At 46.1% G+C, this 24,499-nt stretch overlaps 1 protein-coding gene across 3 annotated transcripts in view; it reads left to right on the forward strand.

Moving 5' to 3' along the window:
• The window catches only part of EPS8L2 (EPS8 signaling adaptor L2), a 192,228-nt gene that overhangs the window by 132,818 nt on the left and 34,911 nt on the right, over positions 1 to 24,499 (forward strand). For all 3 annotated transcript variants that reach the window (XM_083165378.1, XM_083165379.1, XM_083165377.1), the window contains exons 4-6: positions 7,013 to 7,077; positions 17,560 to 17,721; positions 18,083 to 18,229. In XM_083165378.1, the coding sequence (XP_083021504.1) occupies positions 7,013 to 7,077; positions 17,560 to 17,721; positions 18,083 to 18,229 (374 nt within the window). The remainder of the gene's footprint in view (positions 1 to 7,012; positions 7,078 to 17,559; positions 17,722 to 18,082; positions 18,230 to 24,499) is intronic.

A 24,499-nucleotide genomic window follows, 5' to 3' on the forward strand; every position in this document is an offset into this window, starting at 1 on the left:
GCCAGTGAGGCAAGCGGGGAATTTGAAGGATTCATCTTAAGCTCCTCTTCCTCCTCTAGTGATGAGGGACCCCCTCAAAGACGCCCCCGTAGAGCAGCTGAGACCCCCCCCCCCCCAATAATTGATCTCGTATGGACCCCACCACCAGACAATTTTGAGCCCCAGGTTCCTGAGTTTTTGGCCATGCCAGGAATCCAATTTGATTCCACAGGTCTCAGAGAAATTGACTTTTTCAAATTATTTTTCTCTGATGATTTTATAAATTTAATGGTGGACCAAACTAATTTATATGCCCAGCAGTTTATTGCTCAAAACCCCACGTCATCATTTGCTAGGTGGACCCCTGTAGATGCAGTAGAGATGATGACGTTTTGGGGTCTGGTGTTTCATATGGGCATAGTAAAAAAGCCAGAAATTAGGCAATATTGGAGTACAGATGTTCTGTACAGCACCCCATTTTACCGTATGGCCATGACTCGGGCTCGTTTTGAGATGATCCTTAAATTTTTGCATTACAACGATAATGCACAGTGCCCACCCAGAGATGATCCCACCTTTGACCGGCTATTCAAAGTCAGGCCGGTCATTGATCATTTCAGTGCCAAATTTGCAGAGATGTACATCCCTGAAAAATTTATTTGTATTGACGAGTCCCTTATACATTTTAAAGGAAGGGTTCAATTCCGCCAGTACCTTCCCAGTAAGAGGGCAAGATATGGCATAAAAATGTATAAGCTGTGTGAAAGCACCTCAGGGTACACCCACATGTTTAGGGTATATGAAGGGAAGGATTCAAGAATTGAACCGCCAGAATGCCCCCCCTCCCTCGTAGGTGTTAGTGGAAAAATTGTCTGGGATTTAGTGCACCCCTTCCTGGATAAAGGTTATCACCTCTATGTGGATAACTTTTACACTAGCATCCCCCTGTTTAAGGCCCTTGGTTCAAGAGGTACAGCAGCTTGCGGTACTGTGCGCAAGAACCAAAGAGGCCTCCCAAAAACGCACATTGCCCAAGTAATGAGAAGGGGTGAAAGCAGGGGAATATGCACCGAAAATATGTTGTTGGTCAAATATAAGGACAAGAGGGATGTCCTTATACTGACAACAATTCACGGAGACAGTACCACCTCCGTCCCTGTACGAGGTACCAGTACCCACACCTCAAAACCTAATTGTATCCTGGATTACAATAGGTACATGGGCGGAGTGGATCTTTCAGATCAGGTACTGAAGCCGTACAGTGCCCTGCGGAAAACAAAAATCTGGTACAAGAAGCTGGCCGTGTATATCATCCAGATGGCACTGTATAACGCTTACGTGCTATTCCGTTCTACCGGCCAGAGGGGGACATTTATGCACTTTCAAGAGGAAGTCATAAAGGGCCTAATATTTGGGAACCAGCAGGCAGAGGGCCCCAGTACTTCTAGTACTGGCCCCCGTATTGTACCAGGGCAGCATTTTCCTGATGAAATCCCCTCCACTGGAAAAAAGGGCAGGACACAAAAAAGGTGCAAAGTTTGCTATAAAAAGGGAATAAGAAAGCAAACTATTTTCCAGTGTGACACTTGCCCCGACAAACCCGGCCTATGTATAAAGGAGTGTTTTAAAATATACCACACATCTATGGATTATTAGGTTCATCATTTCACCGTGCTTCGGGGGTCTTGCTAATGCCACATAGCACCCACCATTCATTCCACCAGAATCTGAGCCGCAAAATCCAAAAATCACTCCTTCCCTTCTGAGTCCTGCCATGCACCCAACTGGTATTTTTTGGTCACATGTGAGGCATTGCCGTACTCGGGAGAAATTGGGGCACAGATTTTGGGGTGCTTTTTCTCCTTCATACCTTCTGAAAATGAAATATTTTGAGCCAGAACTGCATTTTTGTGTAAAAAAATGTAATTTTTCATTTTCACTGCCCAGTTGTATCAAAATTGGTGAAACCCCTGGGGGTTTGAAATGTACACTATACCCCTAGATGAATTCCCTGAGGGGTGTAGTTTGCAAAATGGGGTCACTTGTGGGGGGGGTTCCACTGTATTGGTGCTTTGGGGGTCTTGCTAATGCGACATAGCACCCACCAACATTCCACCAGAATTTGTGCTGCAAAATCCAAATATCACTCCTTCCCTTCTGAGTCCTGCCACTTTTTGGTCACACATGAGGCATTGCCGTACTCGGGAGAAATTGGGGCACAGATTTTGGGGTGCTTTTTCTCCTTCATACCTTCTGAAAATGAAATATTTTGAGCCAGAACTGCATTTTTGTGTAAAAAAATGTAATTTTTCATTTTCACTGCCCAGTTGTATCAAAATTGGTGAAACCCCTGGGGGTTTGAAATGTACACTATACCCCTAGATGAATTCCCTGAGGGGTGTAGTTTGCAAAATGGGGTCACTTGTGGGGGGGGTTCCACTGTATTGGTGCTTTGGGGGTCTTGCTAATGCGACATAGCACCCACCAACATTCCACCAGAATCTGAGCTGCAAAATCCAAAAATCACTCCTTCCTTTCTGAGTCCTGCCATGCACCCAACTGGTATTTTTTGGTCACCTGTGAGGCATTGCCGTACTCGGGAGAAATTGGGGCACAGATTTTGGGGTGCTTTGTCTCCTTCATTCCTTGTGAAAATGAAAAATTTTGAGCCAGAACTGCATTTTTGTGTAAAAAATGTAATTTTTTTTATTTTCACTGCCCAGTTGTACCACAATTGGTGAAACCCCTGGGGGTTTGAAATGTACACTATACCCCTAGATGAATTCCCTGAGGGGTGTAGTTTGCAAAATGGGGTCACTTCTGGGGGGGTTCCACTGTATTGGTGCTTGGGGGGTCTTGCTAATGCGACATAGCACCCACCAACATTCCACCAGAATCTGAGCTGCAAAATCCAAAAATCACTCCTTCCTTTCTGAGTCCTGCCATGCACCCAACTGGTATTTTTTGGTCACATGTGAGGCATTGCCGTACTCGGGAGAAATTGGGGCACAGATTTTGGGGTGCTTTGTCTCCTTCATTCCTTGTGAAAATGAAAAATTTTGAGCCAGAACTGCATTTTTGTGTAAAAAATGTAATTTTTCATTTTCACTGCCCAGTTGTACCACAATTGGTGAAACCCCTGGGGGTTTGAAATGTACACTATACCCCTAGATGAATTCCCTGAGGGGTGTAGTTTGCAAAATGGGGTCACTTCTGGGGGGGTTCCACTGTATTGGTGCTTGGGGGGTCTTGCTAATGCGACATAGCACCCACCAACATTCCACCAGAATCTGAGCTGCAAAATCCAAAAATCACTCCTTCCTTTCTGAGTCCTGCCATGCACCCAACTGGTATTTTTTGGTCACATGTGAGGCATTGCCGTACTCGGGAGAAATTGGGGCACAGATTTTGGGGTGCTTTGTCTCCTTCATTCCTTGTGAAAATGAAAAATTTTGAGCCAGAACTGCATTTTTGTGTAAAAAATTTAATTTTTCATTTTCACTGCCCAGTTGTACCACAATTGGTGAAACCCCTGGGGGTTTGAAATGTACACTATACCCCTAGATGAATTCCCTGAGGGGTGTAGTTTGCAAAATGGGGTCACTTGTGGGGGGGTTCCTAAATTTTAGCATCTTATGGTGCCTAGAAACCTACATGGTGCCTAAAAAATAATCTCATAAAAAGGAGGCTCCAAAATCAAGTAGGTGCTCCTTCTATTATGAAGCCTGTGGTTTGGTCAACGTGCACACTAGGGCCACATATAGGATATTTATGAAAACAAAAGAATTGGGGGAATCAATTTTTAGTCACATTTCTCTAGTAAAATCTACTGTGTTCCTTAGAAAAATGTATTAAAATTGCAAATCTGCAAAAAGAAATAAATTTTGAAATTTCACCTACACTTTGTTTTAATTCCTGTGAAACACCTAAAGGGTTAACAAACTTCCAAAATGCTGTTTTGAATACTGTGAGGGGTGCAGTTTTTGAAATGGCATCATTTATGGGGGTGTCTCACATACAAGTCCCTCAGTCACATCAGAACTGAACTGGTCCCTAAAAAAAAATCAGTGTTTGAAATTTTCTTGAAAATTTGAGAATTTGCTATTCATATTGTAAGCCTCCTAGTGTCCAAAAAAATTAAAAGAAAGTTGAAATAATGATGGAAACATAAAGTAGACATATGGTCTATGTTAGTTATTAACTATTTTGAGTGGTATGATTATTTGTCTCACAAGCAGAAAATTTAACATTTTGCAAATTGCTAAATTTTCCATTTTTTTACGACATTTTGGTATTTTTCACAAAAAAACACAGACTGTATCGACCCAAATTTACCACTTACTTGAAGTACAATGTGTCACGAGAAAACAATCTCAAAATCACTGGGATAAGTAAAAGCAAAAAAAAGTTATCCCCACTTAAGTGATACATGTCAGATTTGAAAAAAAGGGCTCTGTCAGGAAGGCAAAAACTGGCTGTGTCAGGAAGGGGTTAAAGGATTAATAAGAATAAAGCTTGTTCTACACTATAGAGCACAGTACATACATGTTCTTCAGTTCACATTCTAGGTCTATGGGCCTGATTCTCAGTCAGACACTGCTTTTCCGTACAGCGTGGCTGCCTGCTTACTAATTGATGCTGATGTGAGAATTCACCTTTGCATGCTAGAATTGGTACGGCTGCATGTGGAAGCCTGTCTCGGCCACTAAGGCTCATTCAGATGCGGATGGGTTTGATATCACTGCTGCTTCCTCTGAATATGTATACCATAGTAATGCAGCAGGCGGCGTCTACTGGTGAGCGACCATCAATTGATTTCTTTGCTGTTCAGTTGTATGCTAGCGAGTGGGCTCTGGGCAGTGGAGACTGTAGCATTTACCTGTTTGCTAAGCTTTGAGTGTACGCAGCCTAGCACACATGTCTGAATGAGGCTCTATGTTGCCAGGAATGGGGTGCAAATACAACATTTTAATTTTTTTGATCAGCGTAAATACTGGCTTTTTTTGCATGTAGCCCACAAATATATGAGGCAACTTTAACTTTGAATTGTACTTTAGAACGCATTGAGTGCAAATCTAAGTCTCTCTGCACATGTTACATCTGCCCTGCTGCAGCGCAGCATGGTTTTGCCCAGTTGCTTCCTTTTTTTGCTTTACTTACATGACTCAGGCCCCTGGCACAGTGGGCATGCTCACAGTGTAAACTGTCTTTTCTGGGTCCTCCTCAATAGTGAGCTGAGCATGATGTCATATACCAATAGGCATTGGGGCATGTTCACATTCATTGTTTGCTGCAAGACACAGGATGTGTAACACAGTTCATTTTCTCATCACTTTTGAATTAGACTATAACACATTAAATAATTTTAACAATAGCTAGAGAAAATATGGTACTTATATGTTAGTTGGGCGCCCACTATAGTTAGTACGCTCATTCTCCCACTATCCATTTCGGCATGGAGTTGATTTTAAATATGTTTCTTCATTTAGGGATTTGTAAGAAGCTGACATCTCTGGTCCTGTACGGTGCCAGTGATGTGCTCGTCCTGTATGGCGCCAGTGACGTGCTCGTCCTGTATGGTACCAGTGACATGCTGGTCCAGTATGGTGCCAGTGACGTGCTTGTCCTGTATGGCGCCAGTGACGTGCTCGTCCTGTATTGTGCCAGTGACGTGCTCGTCCTGTACGGTACCAGTGACGTGCTCGTCCTGTACGGTACCAGTGACATGCTCGTCCAGTATGGTGCCAGTGATGAGCTCGTCCTGTACGGTACCAGTGACGTGCTTGTCCTGTATGACGCCAGTGACGTGCTCATCCTGTATGGCACCAGTGACGTGTTCGTCCTGTGTGGCGCCAGTGATGCACTCGTCCTGTACGGTACCAGTGACACGCTTGTCCTGTACGGTACCAGTGACGCACTCGTCCTGTACGGTACCAGTGACGCGCTTGTCCTGTACGGCACCAGTGACGTGCTCTTCCTGCACGGCACCAGTGACGTGTTTGTCCTGTACGGTGCCAGTAACGTGCTCATCCTGTACGGCACCAGTGACGTGCTCATCCTGTATGGTGCCAGTGACGTGCTCGTCCTGTATGGTACCAGTGACCTGCTCGTCCTGTATGGTACCAGTGACCTGCTCATCCTGTATGGTACCAGTGACCTGCTCGTCCTGTATGGTACCAGTGACCTGCTCGTCCTGTATGGTACCAGTGACCTGCTCGTCCTGTATGGCACCAGTGACGTGCTCGTCCTGTATGGCGCCAGTGACCTGCTCGTCCTGTATGGTGCCAGTGACGTGCTCGTCCTGTATAGTACCAGAGGGCATTGTGCGTGGAAGGGCATTCCATAGGATGGGAGCAGCCCAATGAAAGTCCTGTAATAGTGAATGGGAGCTAGTGATCCGTGCAGAAGATAAATGCATATATAGCATTAGTCTGATAGACACAATTTATTTAATAATAAGGAACTATTGGCCCAGGGTTGGCATGCAAAAAATACTGCTACTCTAAAAAAAAAACACATACACTATCAGCAGAGGAGACATCCTACCTTTAACCACCATAAATGACTGAACCCATCTTAGCACACTAAGAGGCCGCTGTCACAACCTCTTTTATATGGCCATAAAACCTTGTTGTGAAGGGAAATACATAGCGGCAAGGTGGTTTGTTAATACAGCACTGGGTTAATCTACAATGAGGAGAGGTCATTGGTAAAAGTGGGTGTGCCCTGACACGATTATGATGTTGCTTCCCGTTGGAGATCTAGTCTAGAGAAGACCTGTCACTGCTTGGGTGTGGATGGATGTGTGCGTTCCCAGTACAAGATAAAGAGAGCTAGCTGAAATCACTAGTTTGCATGATCAATGAATTCATATCACGGTCCTCCATTGGATGGCCCAGCATTCTTTGGTACGTCCGTGTTCTCCTGCTCTCCATGTATCATCCAGGGAATGTTCTGACTAATGTTTAAAAGCATACTGTATATTATATGCTTATAATACTATAATCTCATAAGTACATGTTTTATCTTACAGAACAGAGGAAAAAATATTCCAATTCTAATGTCATCATGCATGAAACTTCTCAGTACAACGTGGAGGTGAGTGTATGTTGCACTGCTGTGTTTGTACCCAGATGTAATCGTGTTGGAGTATGTTGGCACTATATACATAAATGGTCATTATAATGTTCATCATTGCTGTATGGTGATACATAGAATGGCACTAGTGACATGTCACAGGAAATCAGAGGTGCAATAGACAAAAAGGATTATGTAGCGGAGATCCATGGTGCATGATGGACGTGTATGGATTTTGTGGCAATGAAATTGGGTGTGGATTTGGGAAGAGTCTGTGATTTATCTATACCTGCATTTACCTCTACCTATGTACCACTCTGGTATACATCTGTATGCACAGGCAGTTACCCTTTTCCAGTGAAGAGGGCTTGCTGCAATGCCTTCATTCCATATGACTTTCCTGATCCCCAGGTGATAAACTGTAAATCAAACGTCACCCTGCTACCATGTTCCCCTTACAGGCCTGCCGCTAGGAAGTTTGGGGCCCGGGACTGATTTTCCCCCAAATGTTCACCCGGTGGCGGTGGCCGGGGTGCGGCATCACCCTCCTGCATCCCCTCGGTCCCGCTTGGCGTCTCCTCGGTCGTGAGCGCACATTGCACAGTGCAGCCTGCAGAGCGCCGAGCCTGGGACACCATGCGGATCGCCCGGATGATGCTGATTGGCGCTCCCCCTCTGTGTCCTGGACTCGGCACTCTGCAGGCTGCCCTGTGTGGTGTGTGTGCCTGGCTGGCTGGAGAGCCGCGGAGTGGGAGGCAGTGTGCAGGTGAGGGGAGTGGCGTTGTGGGCAAAATGAGCTGCCCGGGCCTTCCAGAGGCCGGGGCCCAGGACAGCTGTACCCACAGCACCCCCCGTTGGTGGCCCTGGCCTCTTATACCCCCTTATTTCATTTATTTCTGTGCTTCGCTGCAAAGCTAGGCACTTCAGTGCACATACTCCCTTCTGTAATAATGACAACCATGCTGGTCCCATGCAAATGCCCTATATTTCTATGCAAATTTGTGTGCAAAGCTGCTTTTAATCTGATCAGCGTGCAATTTCACGTTTGTATGTAACCTTATAGGTATCCATGAATAATATTCTTCATATCTGTGTGAGTGAATATGGGATCATTCACCTGTAGGTGTTTTTATCGTGATTTTTTACGTGATGTTTTGCATTCGGTTACTCCATTACAACTCCTTGTGCCCAAAATACATCCCCAGTTCTATGTGTTTTCATGAAAAAATGGGGCTGATAGGGGGGGGTGTCAATTAATTATGGGGGGGGGGGGGGTCAATTAGTTATGGTAAATTATTGCGGCTTAATGAATATTGCCCATAGGCTCTTATTCAGATCTGATTGCAGTACAAATTTGTTCTCAAAGTGGGCAACACCATATGCACTGCAGGTGGGGCAGATGTAACACGTATAGGAGATTTGTGTGAGTTATTTTGTTTCTGTGCAGGGTAAATACTGGCTGCTTTATTTTTACACTGCAATTTTAGATTTCAGTTTCAACACACTCCACCCAAATTTAACACTCTCTACACATTTTACATCTGCCCCACCTGCAGTGCACATGGTTTTGCCCATTTTGAGAACAAATTTGTACTGCGATCAGATCCGAATAAGGGCCATAGTGGACAGAATATTGTGAGTTTATACAGATACATACAATATATATACTTTGTATATATAAATATCTGCATCGATGTCTGGCACTCGATTGATTACAAATGAAGCTGCTCCCAGTGACCCTGCCTTGTGCAATATTGCACCTTTGGCTCAGAATGAGCTTAGCCGGCACTTGTGGAGACTTACCATTAAATCATTGGAAGAGACACGTGCAATGTGTGGTCACCGTTTCGGAGGATATTTATTTCCTCGTCCTTCAGAACATGACATTTGTACTAATCATTTTTGAAGAGTCATATACAGACTGTATCACAGATGATAATTATTATATAGCTCAGCACAACAGCGTGTGATTACCACTAACCAGTGCCAAACGAAAGCTGGATAGACTCAAAGGTCCTTTCCTCCCCTACGTAGTCACGCCTAAATGCTCACACATGTGGTCACGTTCAACACATTTCTTTTTTTATAACATTTAACAATACCTGAGCCAATGTGACCGTTCTAATGGGAGTGCCTGAAACCTAGAATGTGAGGGCAGATCAGAACCATTTGACCAATCAAGTCTGCCCCTTTAAAAAAAAAAAAGTTATTAAAACATCATACATAACAATGAATAATAGTATTTGATACAAAGCTGATTTGTATACATCAGTATATGATTTAAATATATTATTTAACCATTATAGATTCACTGTAACATATATTGTACATCCGAGTTGGCCCCTTTTTTATCCTTTTGGTCAGGGATGGAGAACCTTTTGCCCTCCAGCTCTTGTTGAACTACACATACCAGCATGCCCTGCTACAGTTTTGCTATTTGGCCATGCTAAAACTGTTGCAGGGCATGCTGGGACAGAGCACCCCTGAAATTATACAGCACACATTGTAGCACCCCTGGACTTATACGGCACACATGGGGCACCACGAGAATTATACGGCACAGATGGCGGCACCCCTGGACTGATACAGCAAACTTGGCAACACCCCATACCTAAAAAAGCATACATGGCGACACCGCTGGAATTATATGGAACACATGGGGCACCCCTGGAATTATACAGAACACATGGCGGAACCCTTGCAATTATACATGGCGGCACCCGTGCAATTATACATGACCCATGGCGGCACCCCTTGAAAATATGTTATATGCGTTCACTTACTTAAAAAAGTGCTAGTTTCATTGGGCTGGGATTCGGCCGCCTCTGCACTCTGCACTATTGTTATCATGCAGTTGGAGGAGAAGGGACGGGGCGCCTGGAGTCTGACTGACTCCGAAAAGGACCATGGGAGGAGGGGCTGTTGCTGTGCATGCGCAGCAGCCCTTCTTCTCACATTCGGCCATTTTTCTTAGGGGCATTCATTTCAACATACAGCGCCGCAGCCGCGGCACCCACTCCGGCGCTGTCGCGTGCAGACAGGGCGGTCGCCGGGCGGGCAGTGTTTATTCAGCTCAGGGCGCTGGCAATCAGCTGCCCTGGCCCCCACTGATCACCAATGGTAAGAGGAGGCTGCCGCCCCTAGGCGAAGGCCGATGCCCTAGGCAATTGCCTAGTATGCCTATGTCTAGGGCTGGCTCTGAGCTGGGATGTGTAGTTTAACAGCTGGAGGGCCAAAGGTTCCCCACCTCTGCTTTAGGTCATTTCAACCCTTTTTGCCTCTGTAGCAGATGGCCCCACCCCTTCTGGAGACTGATCACACCCCTTAGCAGGGGCCCCTACCACAGAATTAACCGATGGGCTCTTCATGCCTCAGTCTAACACTGATCGGCGTGTTACTCCATGTTTTGGCAAGGAGTAACCTTGGCAAAACATGGTTTTGCCAAGGTTACGCCTTTTTTTTTTTTTTGCAAAAGTTCAAGTTTTCTCCACACATAATCCCAAGTGAAATAATAAACGTTAGTTTAATGAGTAAACCTGTGCACCTGCCAGGGTACCTGGAAAATGTGAACTGTTGGGGGTAGTTGAGAACCACTGCTCTGTGCTGCAGCCGCTCACTATCTGCCACATGGACCTCTGCTGCCCACCGCTTGGACCTCTGCCCCCCACCCAAGACCTCAGCCACCTGCCGCCCTAACCTCAGCAGCTGCCTCCGCCAGCCAGACCGGTGTTTCACCGCTGGCACACATCTACGGAATTGGACCCAATACATCAGGGGTGCTAAAAAGCACCCGTGATGTGCCGCTGATAGGTCAGATCCTATAAATCCTTTGTGCCGGAGGTTCAATCTGTAGGGTCGGACCCCATCTGCATGGGACCGTGCATCGGGTCGGACGGGATGTCAAACACATGCGATCTGTGGGAATTGGGTCAAATCGGACCAAATCGCAGTTGCATACGGCACAAATCCCCTGGGGATCAGTCCCCGGCACATATAAGCTGGGGACCAAATGGTATAGAATCACCCCCAATGAGTGCACAAGTAGAAGCACAGGACATTTTGCAGAGATCTCTTCTTTTTACCCCTGCCCGATTGGCTCCTCATTCTCAGAGCAACAACGGGGCCATCAGCTGCAGTTTATGACAGGTGACTTATCGCTTCATCGTTTAATGACCCTTAATCAGTATTTCACAAACCAGTCAGCGCCCTGCCTGTTTCTGTAGTGCAGCACTATAGTGACTGCATGGAAGAGGTAACTGCAAGTTCCTGCACAATAACCATATACAGCCCTGTGACATCTGATGTAGCTTATTGCAGGGCTGTTTAAAGGGCAGCTACAGCACAATATCTTCTAAGCACACATCAAAGGCTGAGGGGGAGAAAATAATAAGACATACATGAAATAGCTGGAGAATTTCTTCTTTTTGCTCACCACGATCTCTTCCCATCGGCATAAGGCTAGCAGGGTAAAATTATATTGCACTGGTTTGGATTAGACACTGTGTAACCCATATACTGCAGCAGTGTGTGCCAGAAGACAAATCAGTATCCTACATCACAGTGGTACATAAGATTGTGACGATCAACTTGACTTAACACTCCATAAATGGGAAGTATTGAAAAGTAAGATGCTAGAGCAAGTGATGACTCACACTAGGGGGGTTGTTCTGGTTGATTCACAGGGCTGCAGATTTGCAGCCGTGCAAGTCCACCAAACCCCACCTTGCAAAAAGTTGGCCTGGCTGTTATCCATACCAGTAGTCCTCTAGTCTTCACCAGGGCAGCTGGGGCCCTGGCAACCTCCTTTACATTGCACCCTGCTGCGCCCAGGCTTCCATCCTCCTCGCTGTTGGTCCCTGGAACTCTGTACTTCACCCGGCGGGGGGCAGCATGTAGCAGTCCTGCGCAACCGGCTGCCGCCTTCCAGGGCTTCCGGCGCTTGCCCCTCTTCTTCAGCGGGAGCCTTTTCTCATCTTCTCCTGGCTGCCGAACTCCCTTTCCGCTCCCAGTGCTGGTTAGTTCAAACCAGCACCAGGGTGCCGGGCTATGATGTGGCGAGCAGGGATTTGCTCGTCACCTCCGATTTGGCCGCCAGAGCGGGAGCCACGATTGGCTCCCCTTTGGCGTCAAATTCAAATCTCTGTGCCACCATTGGCGGGGCCTGAATCCCAAAGGATGGAGGCCCGCCGCCATTGTTTGCGTAGAGCAGTGGCCGTCGTCGTCTGAGAGCCTGTCTCCAGCTCCATGGGGTGGCACCAGGCCACCCCAGGTAAGGAGGCAGGTGCCCACCAGCAGCAGGGCCAGTGACCGCACAAGTACACTGGCCCGGGGTGCAGGGGGCGGCACCGCCCGGTGGGGGCACCGCTCCATCCACTGCGGTGCACGGGGAACCGTCCCTGCATTGGGGCGTATTTCTACACTTGCAAAACTGTTGATCAGCAAAGTGATAAATAAGATCAAGATAAAACAGTTTTATTACAGTTAGATCCGTATGTCCGAATATCCAAAAATCCAAATATTCCCCAAAAAATGGTTTTTTTTTAGATTTTTGTTTTCTTTTTGGTTACCCCGCCCCCTTTTTTTATACTTGCCATGTCCCCCGGCATTTACGACGGGCTTCAGGATCCTCTTCAGCGGCATCTCCTGTCCCACGGGTGCATTGCGTGAGTGCGCCGGTGACATCACCAGTGCACCTGCAAACTTGCGCAATGCAACCCTGGGACCACTGAAGAGGATCCTGAAGGCCACAGTGGACGCCAGTGGACCATCGGAGCACCACTGGAAAAATACCACATCTGAAATTCTCGTGGTCCCGAGCATTTCATATAAGGAATACTCAACCTGAACATTATGGCAATCGTGGAGAATCATACAAATTATAGCATTGGGAAGGTGAGACTGTGCATGAAAAAACATTAAACATTAAATGTAGCAGCTCAAAAATTAAAAGGATTTCCGGTACTTATGTATTTGCCGGGCACCCACTAAGCAAATAGCTTAGTGTGTGATTCTGCCTAAGAAAATCGCATTGCATGCGTTTTTTGCATGCAATGCGATTTTCCTATGTAATTTATTCACTGCTCTCTGGCCTTGGGCGGTGCGATGGGAACTTTTCATACCCCCACTATCCACGTCGGAGTGGAGTTGATTTTATATGGTGTGACGAGCGCAGCGAGCCCGAAGCGTGGCGAGGGGACGTGAATTACATTACATGTATTCCGCGTCCCCTCGCGGGGCGAGCGCACTTCGGGCTCGGTGAAGTGTATAGTACATTAAATGGCATCGCACCCTATAAAATTACATGTGATCGCATGCGATTTTATGTGCGATGCGATTGGATGCGATACAATGCAATCTCATTGCACTGCCCAAGGCCAGAGAGCAGTGAGTAAATTGCATAGGAAAATCAAATCGCATGTGATGCGATTTCCCTACGGTGCCGTACGTATGTTAATTTGGCGCCCTTCTAATACAAAAGTACAGGGTTGCCTACCCTCCCGTAATGGCCGGGAGGGTCCCGGAAATCGGGTCCCCGTCCCGGAAAGGGTGGCAATCCTCCCGCATATCCCCCCCTGCTCCCGCGATGTGTCCCTCGGCAGGGGGGTCCACAGGTAAAATGCCTGAAATACTGGCATTGCACGGCGGGGGGCGGGGCTAAAATGACGCGATGCTGTAGGCACGCCCCCCAACAGGGCAGCGTCTGTGTGGCCACGCCCCCAAACCGCCTCTTTTCACTCCCGGATGTGGCCCCGCCCCCCTGCCTACCAGAGCTGGCTGCCCTCTCCCAGAAAGGGCAGCTGAAAAGTCGGCAAGTATGCATAAGTACCGGATTTCCTTGTAACATTTTCTAACAGACAGTTCAAGAGGGATTGGCCAGTAACTCCCTATGTAAGCAGCCTTCTCTTCCTCTTGACTATAGACTTTGGCATCCTTAGTACTAGTCTCACCGGGTAAAATAGGGCAAGCTTCCGGACGGTGTTGGATGAGTCAGAGTCATTTTTCTATATGCCAACTTACCTTTGGCGGAACGCCTGGAATAGTCAAAGGCATAGACTTTCCCATTGTAGGAAACCGAGTTTATAAGCAGCAAACCTTACTATCACTTTGTGCTGCAAACAGTTGTGAGCCTTGACATTGACTGTGCTGCGGCTATTGTTGGCACATTCAATTTGTAAATTCTGCAAATCCAAGACAACATTAAGGAGGGTAGGAGGAAGTTTTGTTTATAAGACTTTCCTGAGATCAGGACTCATCATGGATTCTGTGAGGCCTACAAGCTCGAGGTTGTAACCGTGACGGATTTTCAAGATCATCCACTTTAGCCAACAGCCGTAACTGGCTTCTAGTTAATGTGGATACTTGCTGCTTTAGCTTAGCAGTTTCATGAAAGTTATCACTAATACATTGCTCACTCAGAAAAATCTGGTTTGTAGTGGATGAGCTAAACCTTACATTTCCCGTGACAGCAGCCATAAATAGGTCTGCCTTAATGCCTGTGCATTAACAGATCCATTGCCTCAGGGAGACTTTCATTACATCAGCATTAAGGGCATGTGCTGCTTCTGTAGGTTTTGGGGTTTGAAGATTCCTAGCTATATGTTATATAGAAAGTCAGCCATCTAGGATCTGTTAGAGATGCAGCCAGCAGTACCCCAATTGCTCAGGGTATTGCTGGAGAGATGATGGTGTGCTGCAGACTACTGAGACAGTGGGCCACAGTGGGCCTCAGAAAGTTCCTCTTAAGGACACTCAGCACTCACTGGAATGGGGGCTAACAGTAGAGAAATGTTGGAGAGGATAGCCAGGCCTATTAGGTGTATTTCAGTCAATAGAGAGATGCAGCTTTGGTCCAAGTCACACCTCTACATCAATCCCCAAGCCACTCTTACTGACCTAGGGGGAGATTCTCTAAGCTGTAAGCATCCCCCGCCGTGTTACCGCGGCGGGGGGCATCGCTTCTACCGCTTCTACCGCATCCCACCGCCGCCCCGCATCGCCCCCTCCCCCCTCACCTGTGTCCGGGCAGCACAGAGCTGTGCTGCCCGGACCTGTGACCTCCTCCCTGCACTGATCCTCTTCCGGGTGCAGGGAGGAGGAGAGCCCGGAGCAGCAGCAGCGCTGGGTGTGGGAGGGGGGGGAGCCAGAGAGCACACACACCCAGGAGAGAAACGGGGAATAGTTTCCAAAGCTCGCTTGGTCCAATTGATGTATAACCAAGGCTGTGTTTGTTGAAAAAAGTGGTTTGGATTGAAGGCCTATTTGGACTGTGAATATTTGTATGTATTGGAGTGGCAATACAACATATTGGTCCTCCATAAACCTTGGTGCAGTAGCACTTAGACGTTTTTCCGTCTGTTTATCATAAAAAGGCATTTATCATTGTAAAGGTCTGAGTCCAGTTCTCCGTCCAGTCGGACAAATATTCAGAGCCTAGATAGGCGCATAGTTTATCAAAGAAAAAAAAAACCTGATGAAGTCTCCAAGAGAGACGAAACGCGTTAGGTTCTGATCTTAAGCTCTTTGAAATAAAATAAATTTATTCTTCAAACAAGCAAGAAGCCACAAGTGTATTGATTTTATTACTATATATGTTTTATTTATTCATACTGAAGTAATATTGAAGACATCACATGGTTTAGGGCGCTGAAGACACTAGTGTTGGTGTGTGTGTATATATATCTATATATATATATATATATATATATATATATATATAGATATATATATATATATATATATATATATATATATATATATATATATATAAATAACCACATGAAAAGCCTGTGTTTGTATCTCTGTACCTTGCTCTGTAGGATACCTCATAGGCTCCGCACTGATGAAAAACCCTCCCATGACAAGGCTTCTGCTGCTGACCTCCAAAGGCCTGAGATGCATGTGATGAGCTCCACCAATCAGAGCTCAGCAAAAGCCTTTCAGTCTCTGACTTCTTGTGCAAAGTCTACTGGGACTTAGTCAACTCCCAGTAATGCACTGCACACTTGTGCAGTCAGTGCGCCTCAGCTCCCGATGCCCAGCACCATTAAAAATTGTCATAAAGGGGTACTAACCCCCTGAGCCACTCCCCCCTGACCTGGCCCTGGCCTATTCAGGAAAGTGCTTTCTCTTTGCATGCCAAATGTACACCCCTTACTGGTCAGCAAGGTTGGAAGTGTCCCACTTAAGGTGCGTACACACGTACAGATTTTTCTGTCTGATCTATCTAGTGGAAACAAAATCCTGGAAATGTATGGGAGCATATGACAATCAAAAATTTCCACCCAAATGCAGGAAAACAAAAAAATATATGCTTTGATAGTTATATCAGAATGATTTAAACAATTTGTCTGATCACTATCTGTTTTTTCAAGTGTTTGGGAACAATGTTTTGATTGTCATTTGCTCCCATACATTTCCAGGTTTTTGTTCCCACCAGATAGATCAGATAGAAAAATCTGTACGTGTGTACACACCTTAAGACTGATATCTTCATTCTATTGCTGAAATGTCTGATGATATCACTCATTGCACCACAGTTGTCACATGATGCACCTGCAACTTGGCCCCAACCTATTAGGGTTCACTCTGTAAAACAACGAAACAAGATCTACACATGCACATGGCGGAAATATGAGTTAGCAGAATATTCTGCAGTATGGTGTGTATAATAGTGAACTATTTTGTGATATGTCTGAATAATGTACATATAGGATTGATTACTGTCTGGTGGTCCTAATTCAGGGATATACTAATCTTGGAGGGACTGCGCAAAGGCAGGGCCTGTTCTGTGTGTGTACTAAATGGGTCCTGATAGATTGAACACAGAAACCAATCTGATTCTACTCAGGCTTGCCTACCCTCCCGGAATGGCCGGGAGCCTCCCGGAAATCGTGTCCTGCCCCCGGCCCCCCAGGAGGGTGGGCAAGTCTCCCGCTTTCTGGAGATAGCCCACACTCCCCCCTAGCCCGCTGGTGTAATTACCTTAAATCGCGGGACCGCGAAGGGGGGGTGGGGCTAAAATGACGCGATCACGACATTTCGCCTCATTTAAGCCCCGACCCCTCTCCACGCGAATCACAGAGTTTTCCAGAATTGGGGGGGGGGGGGGGGGTTTGGGGCAAGTGATGCCAGACTTGATCCCGCCCCCCTGACGTGTTGCCTCTCTGGGCTTCTCCCGGAGAGGAGACATTAAAAGTAGGTATGATTCTACTTATTTATTTAGCACCTTCTAGAAGATAAAACATAGAATCGAATTGGCTGCTGCTGCAACATCCCATCTTCAACAGAACTCCCATCTTAGTAAATGTATTTTTTAGAGACACTTACCTAATTATTATTGTGCTTCTACAGTGGTACTGTATGTTTTTTCATGTTCCTCATATTGCTTGAAGGTCTATTGTTTTATTGACCTGTTCTTTAGCCATGCAGGTGTATAAAGTCCCCTTCCTCTCCCCGCCATCATGTTATGTGATATATAATGAATGTCGCCTCTTTTTGTCTTAGCACCTGGCTACAATTTTGTTAGATAAGAACGATTCTCTCGGCACGGTGGACGATGCTATAAAGCGGTTGTTTCATTTGGAATCTAAGGATAAAATCTGGGCCCAGGAGATGGTGCTACAGGTCATGAACACCTCGATCAGCCTTCTGGACTCTGCCACACAGGTACAGTGTTTTCGGTACTTGTGAGTTATCCGGGCTGCCGATTTCTAAATCGGATCGGGCGCATCGCATCGCATGCGACCATCGGATGCAATGTGATATCGCATATCGCATCGCATCGCATCTGATTGTATGCCTTAACTTAAGGCATACAATCAAAAAATCGGCAGCCCAGATAACTCACAAGTACCGTGTTTTCCATATACTACAAGTTACTACTACAACACCAATGTATACATTGTCAGCAGGTCATGAAGATGAAAGGGCAACACTAGGCGTAACCTGGTCATATAACTAGAACATGCACTTGTGAGTTGTACAATAACAAACACACTGACTGACGCTTGTCTCTCTTCTATGATAGGAAGAATTGGAAGTTTTCCCTTTGTCCATTGTCCAGCATTGTCAGAGCATCCCCGGTCCCCATCGCTACCCCAGCATTCTGCTCCTAGTATGTCAGGAGGCAGACCAGAGCAAGCCTGATGTACATTTCTTCAACTGTGAGATGGAGGTGAGAACTGTAAAATGATCATATACTGTAGTTCCATTCATTCCCATTATGTTATGGTCGTTTGTTTGCCACAGTGATCCTCAGCGAGATCTATGGATGGCCATCGGCCATCGATGATTCAAAATCATCAATGGTTCATGGCCGATGTCAAATACTTTTGCCATTGATTGGGGAGATGGTTTCCCTCCATCGATGGAACAGCAAAACGATGTTTTGCTTTTTTTTTTTCAAAGTGCCGTGACACAGAGCATAGCTCCGCCCCCGACACCCGCGAACCCACGCCCCAGTGTTTTGATTGGCCCACAGGCCAATCAATCAAACACAATGGATGACCATCGATATCTAAAAATATCGATGGTCAGCCATTGCATAGTTAAGCACTATCGATGGCCAGTTGCAGAATTGCCATTGATGGCAACTATCGATGGCAATGACAACGATGGTCATCCCTAGCGAGAAAAGAGAGCGTATAAACCAGGGGCAATATGCAAAGTAGACTAAATAAATGTAGATGTAAATAAAGGATAGAGAGGCCCCTACTCTGGAGAGCATATAATCTAGTGAGGCATGGGGAGCGTGTGTGGCTCTGAGTGAAGATTGGGAAAGCATTGGGGGTGTAGAGTAGCATACATGCAAACCTCCCAATTGTCCCGATTTCAGTAGCAGTCCCACTGGCCGTGAGGTTTGGAGACACTCTCACTGTTGCCCTATATGCAGAGCAATGGCGATCACTGGAGGCCCGTGCAGAAGAATTCAATTTAGTGCCTGTAGAGGTTGGGGACATCCCAGCAGCTGCCGGAGTGCAGGCTTGCATCAGTTTGCCAAAAAACAGGACCATGTCACTCCCTAAACCATGGGTCCTCAAACTGCGGCCCTCCAGATGTGGTGAAACTACAAATCCCAGCATGCCTTGCCACAGTTTTCCAATAAGGGAGTGTTAAACCTGTGGCAAGGCATGCTGGGAATTGTAGTTTCACAACATCTGGAGGGCCGCAGTTTGAGGACCCATGCCCTAAACAGTAACACAACAGGGGGTGTGTCCTTGTAGACACCAGGTCACGGCGTCAGGCACCCCTCCACACACTTTCGGCAGGCTCAAAGAAGTTCCATATCTGGACTTCTAAAGTTGGCAAGTCTGTACGTGGTTCTAGGAATAACCTCTGGTAGAGTTGAGCCTTCAGAGAGAATTTAAAGTTTTGTGGGGTAAACCAATCAGCACTGAAGTAACATCTATAATTTGCATAATATAAAATTATACAGAGCAGCTGATTGGTTGCCATGGGCCACTTCTTCTGTGGCTCACTTCTCCTCCCCATATCACTGCTTCATACATCTACCCCATAAAACGTATCCTAGAACCACATACAATCTTGCCAACTTTAGATGTCCAGATATGGAACTTCGCCATAAAGTGCATGCTGGGGTGTGTGACGCAGTGTCCTGGTGTCTGCAAGGCCACACCCAATGTTGTGTGACAGTTTAGAGAGTTAGGTGTATTATCTACATTCATTCATTAGTCATAAACAAGAATAGAAACCTGGAAGATCACAATATTTAGACTAATACATACAGTATTTGCACCTCAACTGTATATGGCGCAGCAAAAGCCTCCTTCCAATTAGTGAAGGAGAGGGCAGATCAGTCTTGCATTTAAGAACCATCCTACTAAAGGGGGAACAGGATTGGCCAGGCGGTCATAGACTGACTAAACAGCTGAGCTAAGGAGTCTTCTTATTACATTTTGGGGGTTATTCTGGTTCATTTGCATAGGCAAATTCACTTTCTAATGGACAAAACCATTTGCACTGCAGGTGGGGCTGATGTAACATGTGCAGAGAGAGTTAGATTTGGGCGGGGTTTGTACTTCAAACTAATATCTATATTGCAGTGTAAAAATAATGCAGCCAGTATTTACTCTGCACAGAAACAATATAACACCCAAATCTAACTCTCTCTGCACATGTTACATCAGCCCCACCTGCAGTGCACATGGTTTTGTCCATTAGAGAGTGAATTTGCCTTTTGCGAGTGCCGTGAACCAGAATAACCCCCTTTATGTAACAGGAATAAGGTTAAGATAACTGCCAGAGTTGAATTGAGCTTGCAAAGTGTGTGGTAACTACATATACTGGCATTGTGTAATACAGTGTAAGATATACCTATACACAACGCCTGAGAAACAGGTAAACTGAGAGACAGGAAAGAAATGACATAAATATTTAACAACATGTCTCACCAAGGTAACACAGCTAGGCATGGATCATAGTTCAGGAACATCGCTGTTATATCTCGTAAGAACTTATACTGTATGAAACTTTTAAGAGAGAGATAAAGAGAAGTTTCCCATAGCAACCAATCTGCTTCTAGCTTAGATTTAGCTGGCACAGTCTATCAAATTGCAGAAGCTGATTGGTTGCTATGGGCAATGTCTCCATTTCATCTCTCTCTACAGTTTGATATATCTTTCCCTTTGTGATAAAATCTACATTCTGCTAATGCTAAATTTATAACCTGGATTATTGCTCAGGCAGTCTGGAACCAGGTTGGTGTGAAAGGGTTGTGTAGCCTGGTAGCTACCAGGATCAAACCTGAAATCAACCTGGGTAGTCAGCAGGGTGACAGATGTGATCCAGGTTATGGTGAATGGTCAATGCATACAGAGAGCTGGATCACTGGCGCTGGGAGATGATGTCATCCTTAACTGCCAGCAATATGAAGATCCAACAATAGGTCTGGGTTAGGTCTAAATTGAAGCAGGCTAAGGGACCTCCTGACGTCACAGGGGAGGAGAGGGGTGGAGAGAGGAGGAGAAAACTCTGAGCAATGGATCCAAATGGCCCCTCGTTGGCTCGCTTCACTCATCACGCTTCGGGTTACTAAAGGCAACCAGTGGTGGCGTGGATAGTGAAGGAGCAATCCCCCCAGCCTTGCTCCTCCCCCTGGGTGTGAAATGGCCTTTAGCCCACTAGATCATAGCAACTACCAATAGATCTGGTATTGGGAACCCGGTGCTTGAGATGCCGGCGTTCAGAGGACCGACAGCGGAATCACAATGGTCACGATCCCAACACTTTTTAGGAATGCATGCTGACCCTATCCCCCTAACCCTTCTTACCTGCAGTATAATCCTCTACCCCACAGCCTACCCCGAATCATCCCCTCTTAGTGCCTAACCTTAGCTGTCCATATCCCCCTGCAGCCTGACTCTAACAGCACCCAATTAGTGTCTAACCCTCCTTTCTTAGTGCCTACCATCCACCCGCAGCCTAACCCTAACCCCTTCCCACACACACACGCACACACTTGAATTGCCCCATTGCCCCATCTCATGGTTGCTGATCTGAATGAGAAACACAGTGTAGAGGAGCTATATGCCTGACAGTCTCCACCTGCAGGACAATACAGATTGCCAGGGATTTGACCGTGTTAATCCACAAAACAGAGATATTTCAGTCCAAAGGTTATACAAACAATTAGTTGCATAGAATAAAAAGTGTTTGCACATATTAAAATATCTGCTGGGAGGATCTTATGCTGTCCATACACTTGTGAGATATTGCATGCAATCATTTGATTTTGACCACATATGGCCAATAAATCGAATGATTGTAAGCATTTTTAAGGGACGTTTCGATGCGATGCGCAGACACGCTGTTGAATGTCGCGTCTATAGATCTTATGTGCTGCACATTATATCTATCGAATTGCAGAAGCGATCGCATGTGGTTGCATGCAATCCGCGGGTGGGGGGCAGAGGGAATGCTTTCAGCGGCGTGGGGTTTGGGGAGAGGGGGCTGGTGGGACCGCTGGCGGTGTGTGAGAGGGTGGCATTGTAGCGTAGCGCTACCAGTGGCGGGGGTCAGCGGTGGCAGCAGGAGTGTTTAAAACACTAGGCAGCCCTCTGAGAGAGCTCAGCCAATCAGAGGGCTGCCCAGTGTTTTAAACACTTCTGCCGCCACAGTCTCGCTAGCGGGCGGCGGAGGTCATTGGTGGAGGCATAATTGTTTAAAACACTGGGCAGCCCTCTCATTGGCTGAGCTCTCTCAGCCAATCAGAAGGCTGCCCAGTGTTTTAAACACTTCTGCCGCCACTACCGACCCCTGTCCCCCACTAGCGCTACTTCTACAATGCAGCCCTCAGCCTGCCCTCTTCCAGCACCCAATGTGCCAGTTTAAGATGGCATGCGACATCAGGTGCTGTAAGGGGGCACTTTTTGCACCACAAGATGCGATCAGGTTCGATGGATATCACACTTTGATGTTGCATTGAATCCGAAGTGTATGGGCAGCATAACCGGTATGACAAGTGACTGGGGGTCAAAATTCTGACAACCATTGGCAGACAGTAAAAATACCGAAACATTTAAATGCCAATATTAATTATGCCAATACTGTCAAGAAGTCAACATGAGTTTTTTCTTTGAAACTGACTTATTCTTACTGCGATCCAAGTGGGCATAGGATTAGATTATAATAGTATGCCGAGCGCAGCGAGGGGATCAGGTACACTTATACAGTGTCCATGTCGACAAAGACAACACAAAAACACGTCAACCTTTTGGACATGTCAGCATTTTAAATGTTGGCACTGTGACGTGTTGGCATAATGAATGTCTACATTTTGATCATGTCGGTATTTTTACTGTATGCCAATGCTTGCCTGTATTTTGAATGTCGGGAAATCGTACTGAACCCGTTACAGTTACAGTCACAGTTACAGTAGGCCTAATTGTGGCTTTGGTCTAAAAACTTGATTCAACCAATGAATATGGGTAAATACGGTAGAGCGTCCCAAAATTAGCCCTACAGTACCACGCTGAATTCTTATGTGAATTCAGAAGGCAAGCACCCTACATGCTCATGCTGTATCACAGGATCACACACAAACTCTGCATCCTGCGTTCCTGTGATGTATCTCCCAGAATCAGAACCATTGTAGAGGACCCAGACAGGCGGCCATAACTTTGTGAGTCAGGTGCTGCAAAAGTCCATACCTCCCTGCGGGGTCCCTGGTGTACACCCCCTGACTCTGCACCCTGTTCAGGAACCTCTATCACTGGTTCCTGTTTCCTACAGGCCATGTGCAAACAGTACACCAGGCTGCATTAATCCATCTTCCTAAAGTAACTCTGCAGAGCCCCAAGGACATCCATCTTTCAGATAACCAAAACCCCAGGTTCATGACAGACCGATCAACATATCAGCCAATGTATCTGCCAGTGCGTACTCAGACAAACATCTGCCCCACCTGCTGTGCTACGTGCAGTGGCGTAACTATGGTCTCAAGGTCTGCCAGGCCCATACTCCCTCCACCATCCTTCACCCGACCTGCGGAGTACTGTGTAGAGATGCAGGAGTGGAGAGTACGGGAAATTCTGCTGGAAAATGGATGTCTGATGAAAGAGAGAGAGAGAGAGAGAGATACAGAATATGTATATGATATGGTATGGATAGATAGTGTTCTGACAGCAATCAGGATGTTCACATCAGTATACTGAACTCCAACATCCTGCCCCGGATGCGGACCACATTCCATATATAATAGGCATTGCAATGTGAGGCATAATGTGTAAGGGGCATTACGGTTTGTGGCATAGGGCCAGATGTATCAAGCTTCAAAAGTGATAAAATGGAGAGTAATAAACAGCCAGCCAATCAGCTCCTACCTGTCATGTCACAGGCTGAGTTTGAAAAATGAAAGGTAGCAGCTGATTGGCTAGTTGCTTATCACACTCCACTTTATCACTTTTTGAAGCTTGATACATCTGGCCCTCTATGTGTAATAGGCATTAAGGTGTGTTGTATAATGGACATTGCAGCATGTGGCTTAATGTGTAATGGGCATTACGGTGTGTTGTATATTGTGTAATGGGCATTACGGTGTAGCATACTGTTTAATGGGCATAACGGTGTTTAGCATAATGTGTAATGACCATTATGGTGTATGGCATAAATGTGTAATGGGCATTGTGGTGTGTGGCATATAGAGTAATGGGCATTACACCTTGAAGCAAGGCCACACCCTTTCTATTGGTATGTGCACATTCTCTTTTTATACCTATTGGAGGGGCACATTTTTAACAGGGGGCTTGAGGGGAGCAAAATTTGTAGTCTTTTTTTTTTTCTCCCAAATGAATTAACCCCAAGGTGGTCTTCTTACCCAGCTGTAGTATGAGTGCTGGAAGGGAAATCTATATAAAAAAAATGAGAGGGACCTCTAGGGCTCTGATCTATGCCTCTTACAGCCAAGTGCTGGCGGCTCCACACCTCT

The sequence above is a fragment of the Crinia signifera genome, chromosome 11 (assembly GCF_055691185.1).
Source record: "Crinia signifera chromosome 11, ASM5569118v1, whole genome shotgun sequence".
Lineage (NCBI taxonomy): Eukaryota > Metazoa > Chordata > Amphibia > Anura > Myobatrachidae > Crinia > Crinia signifera.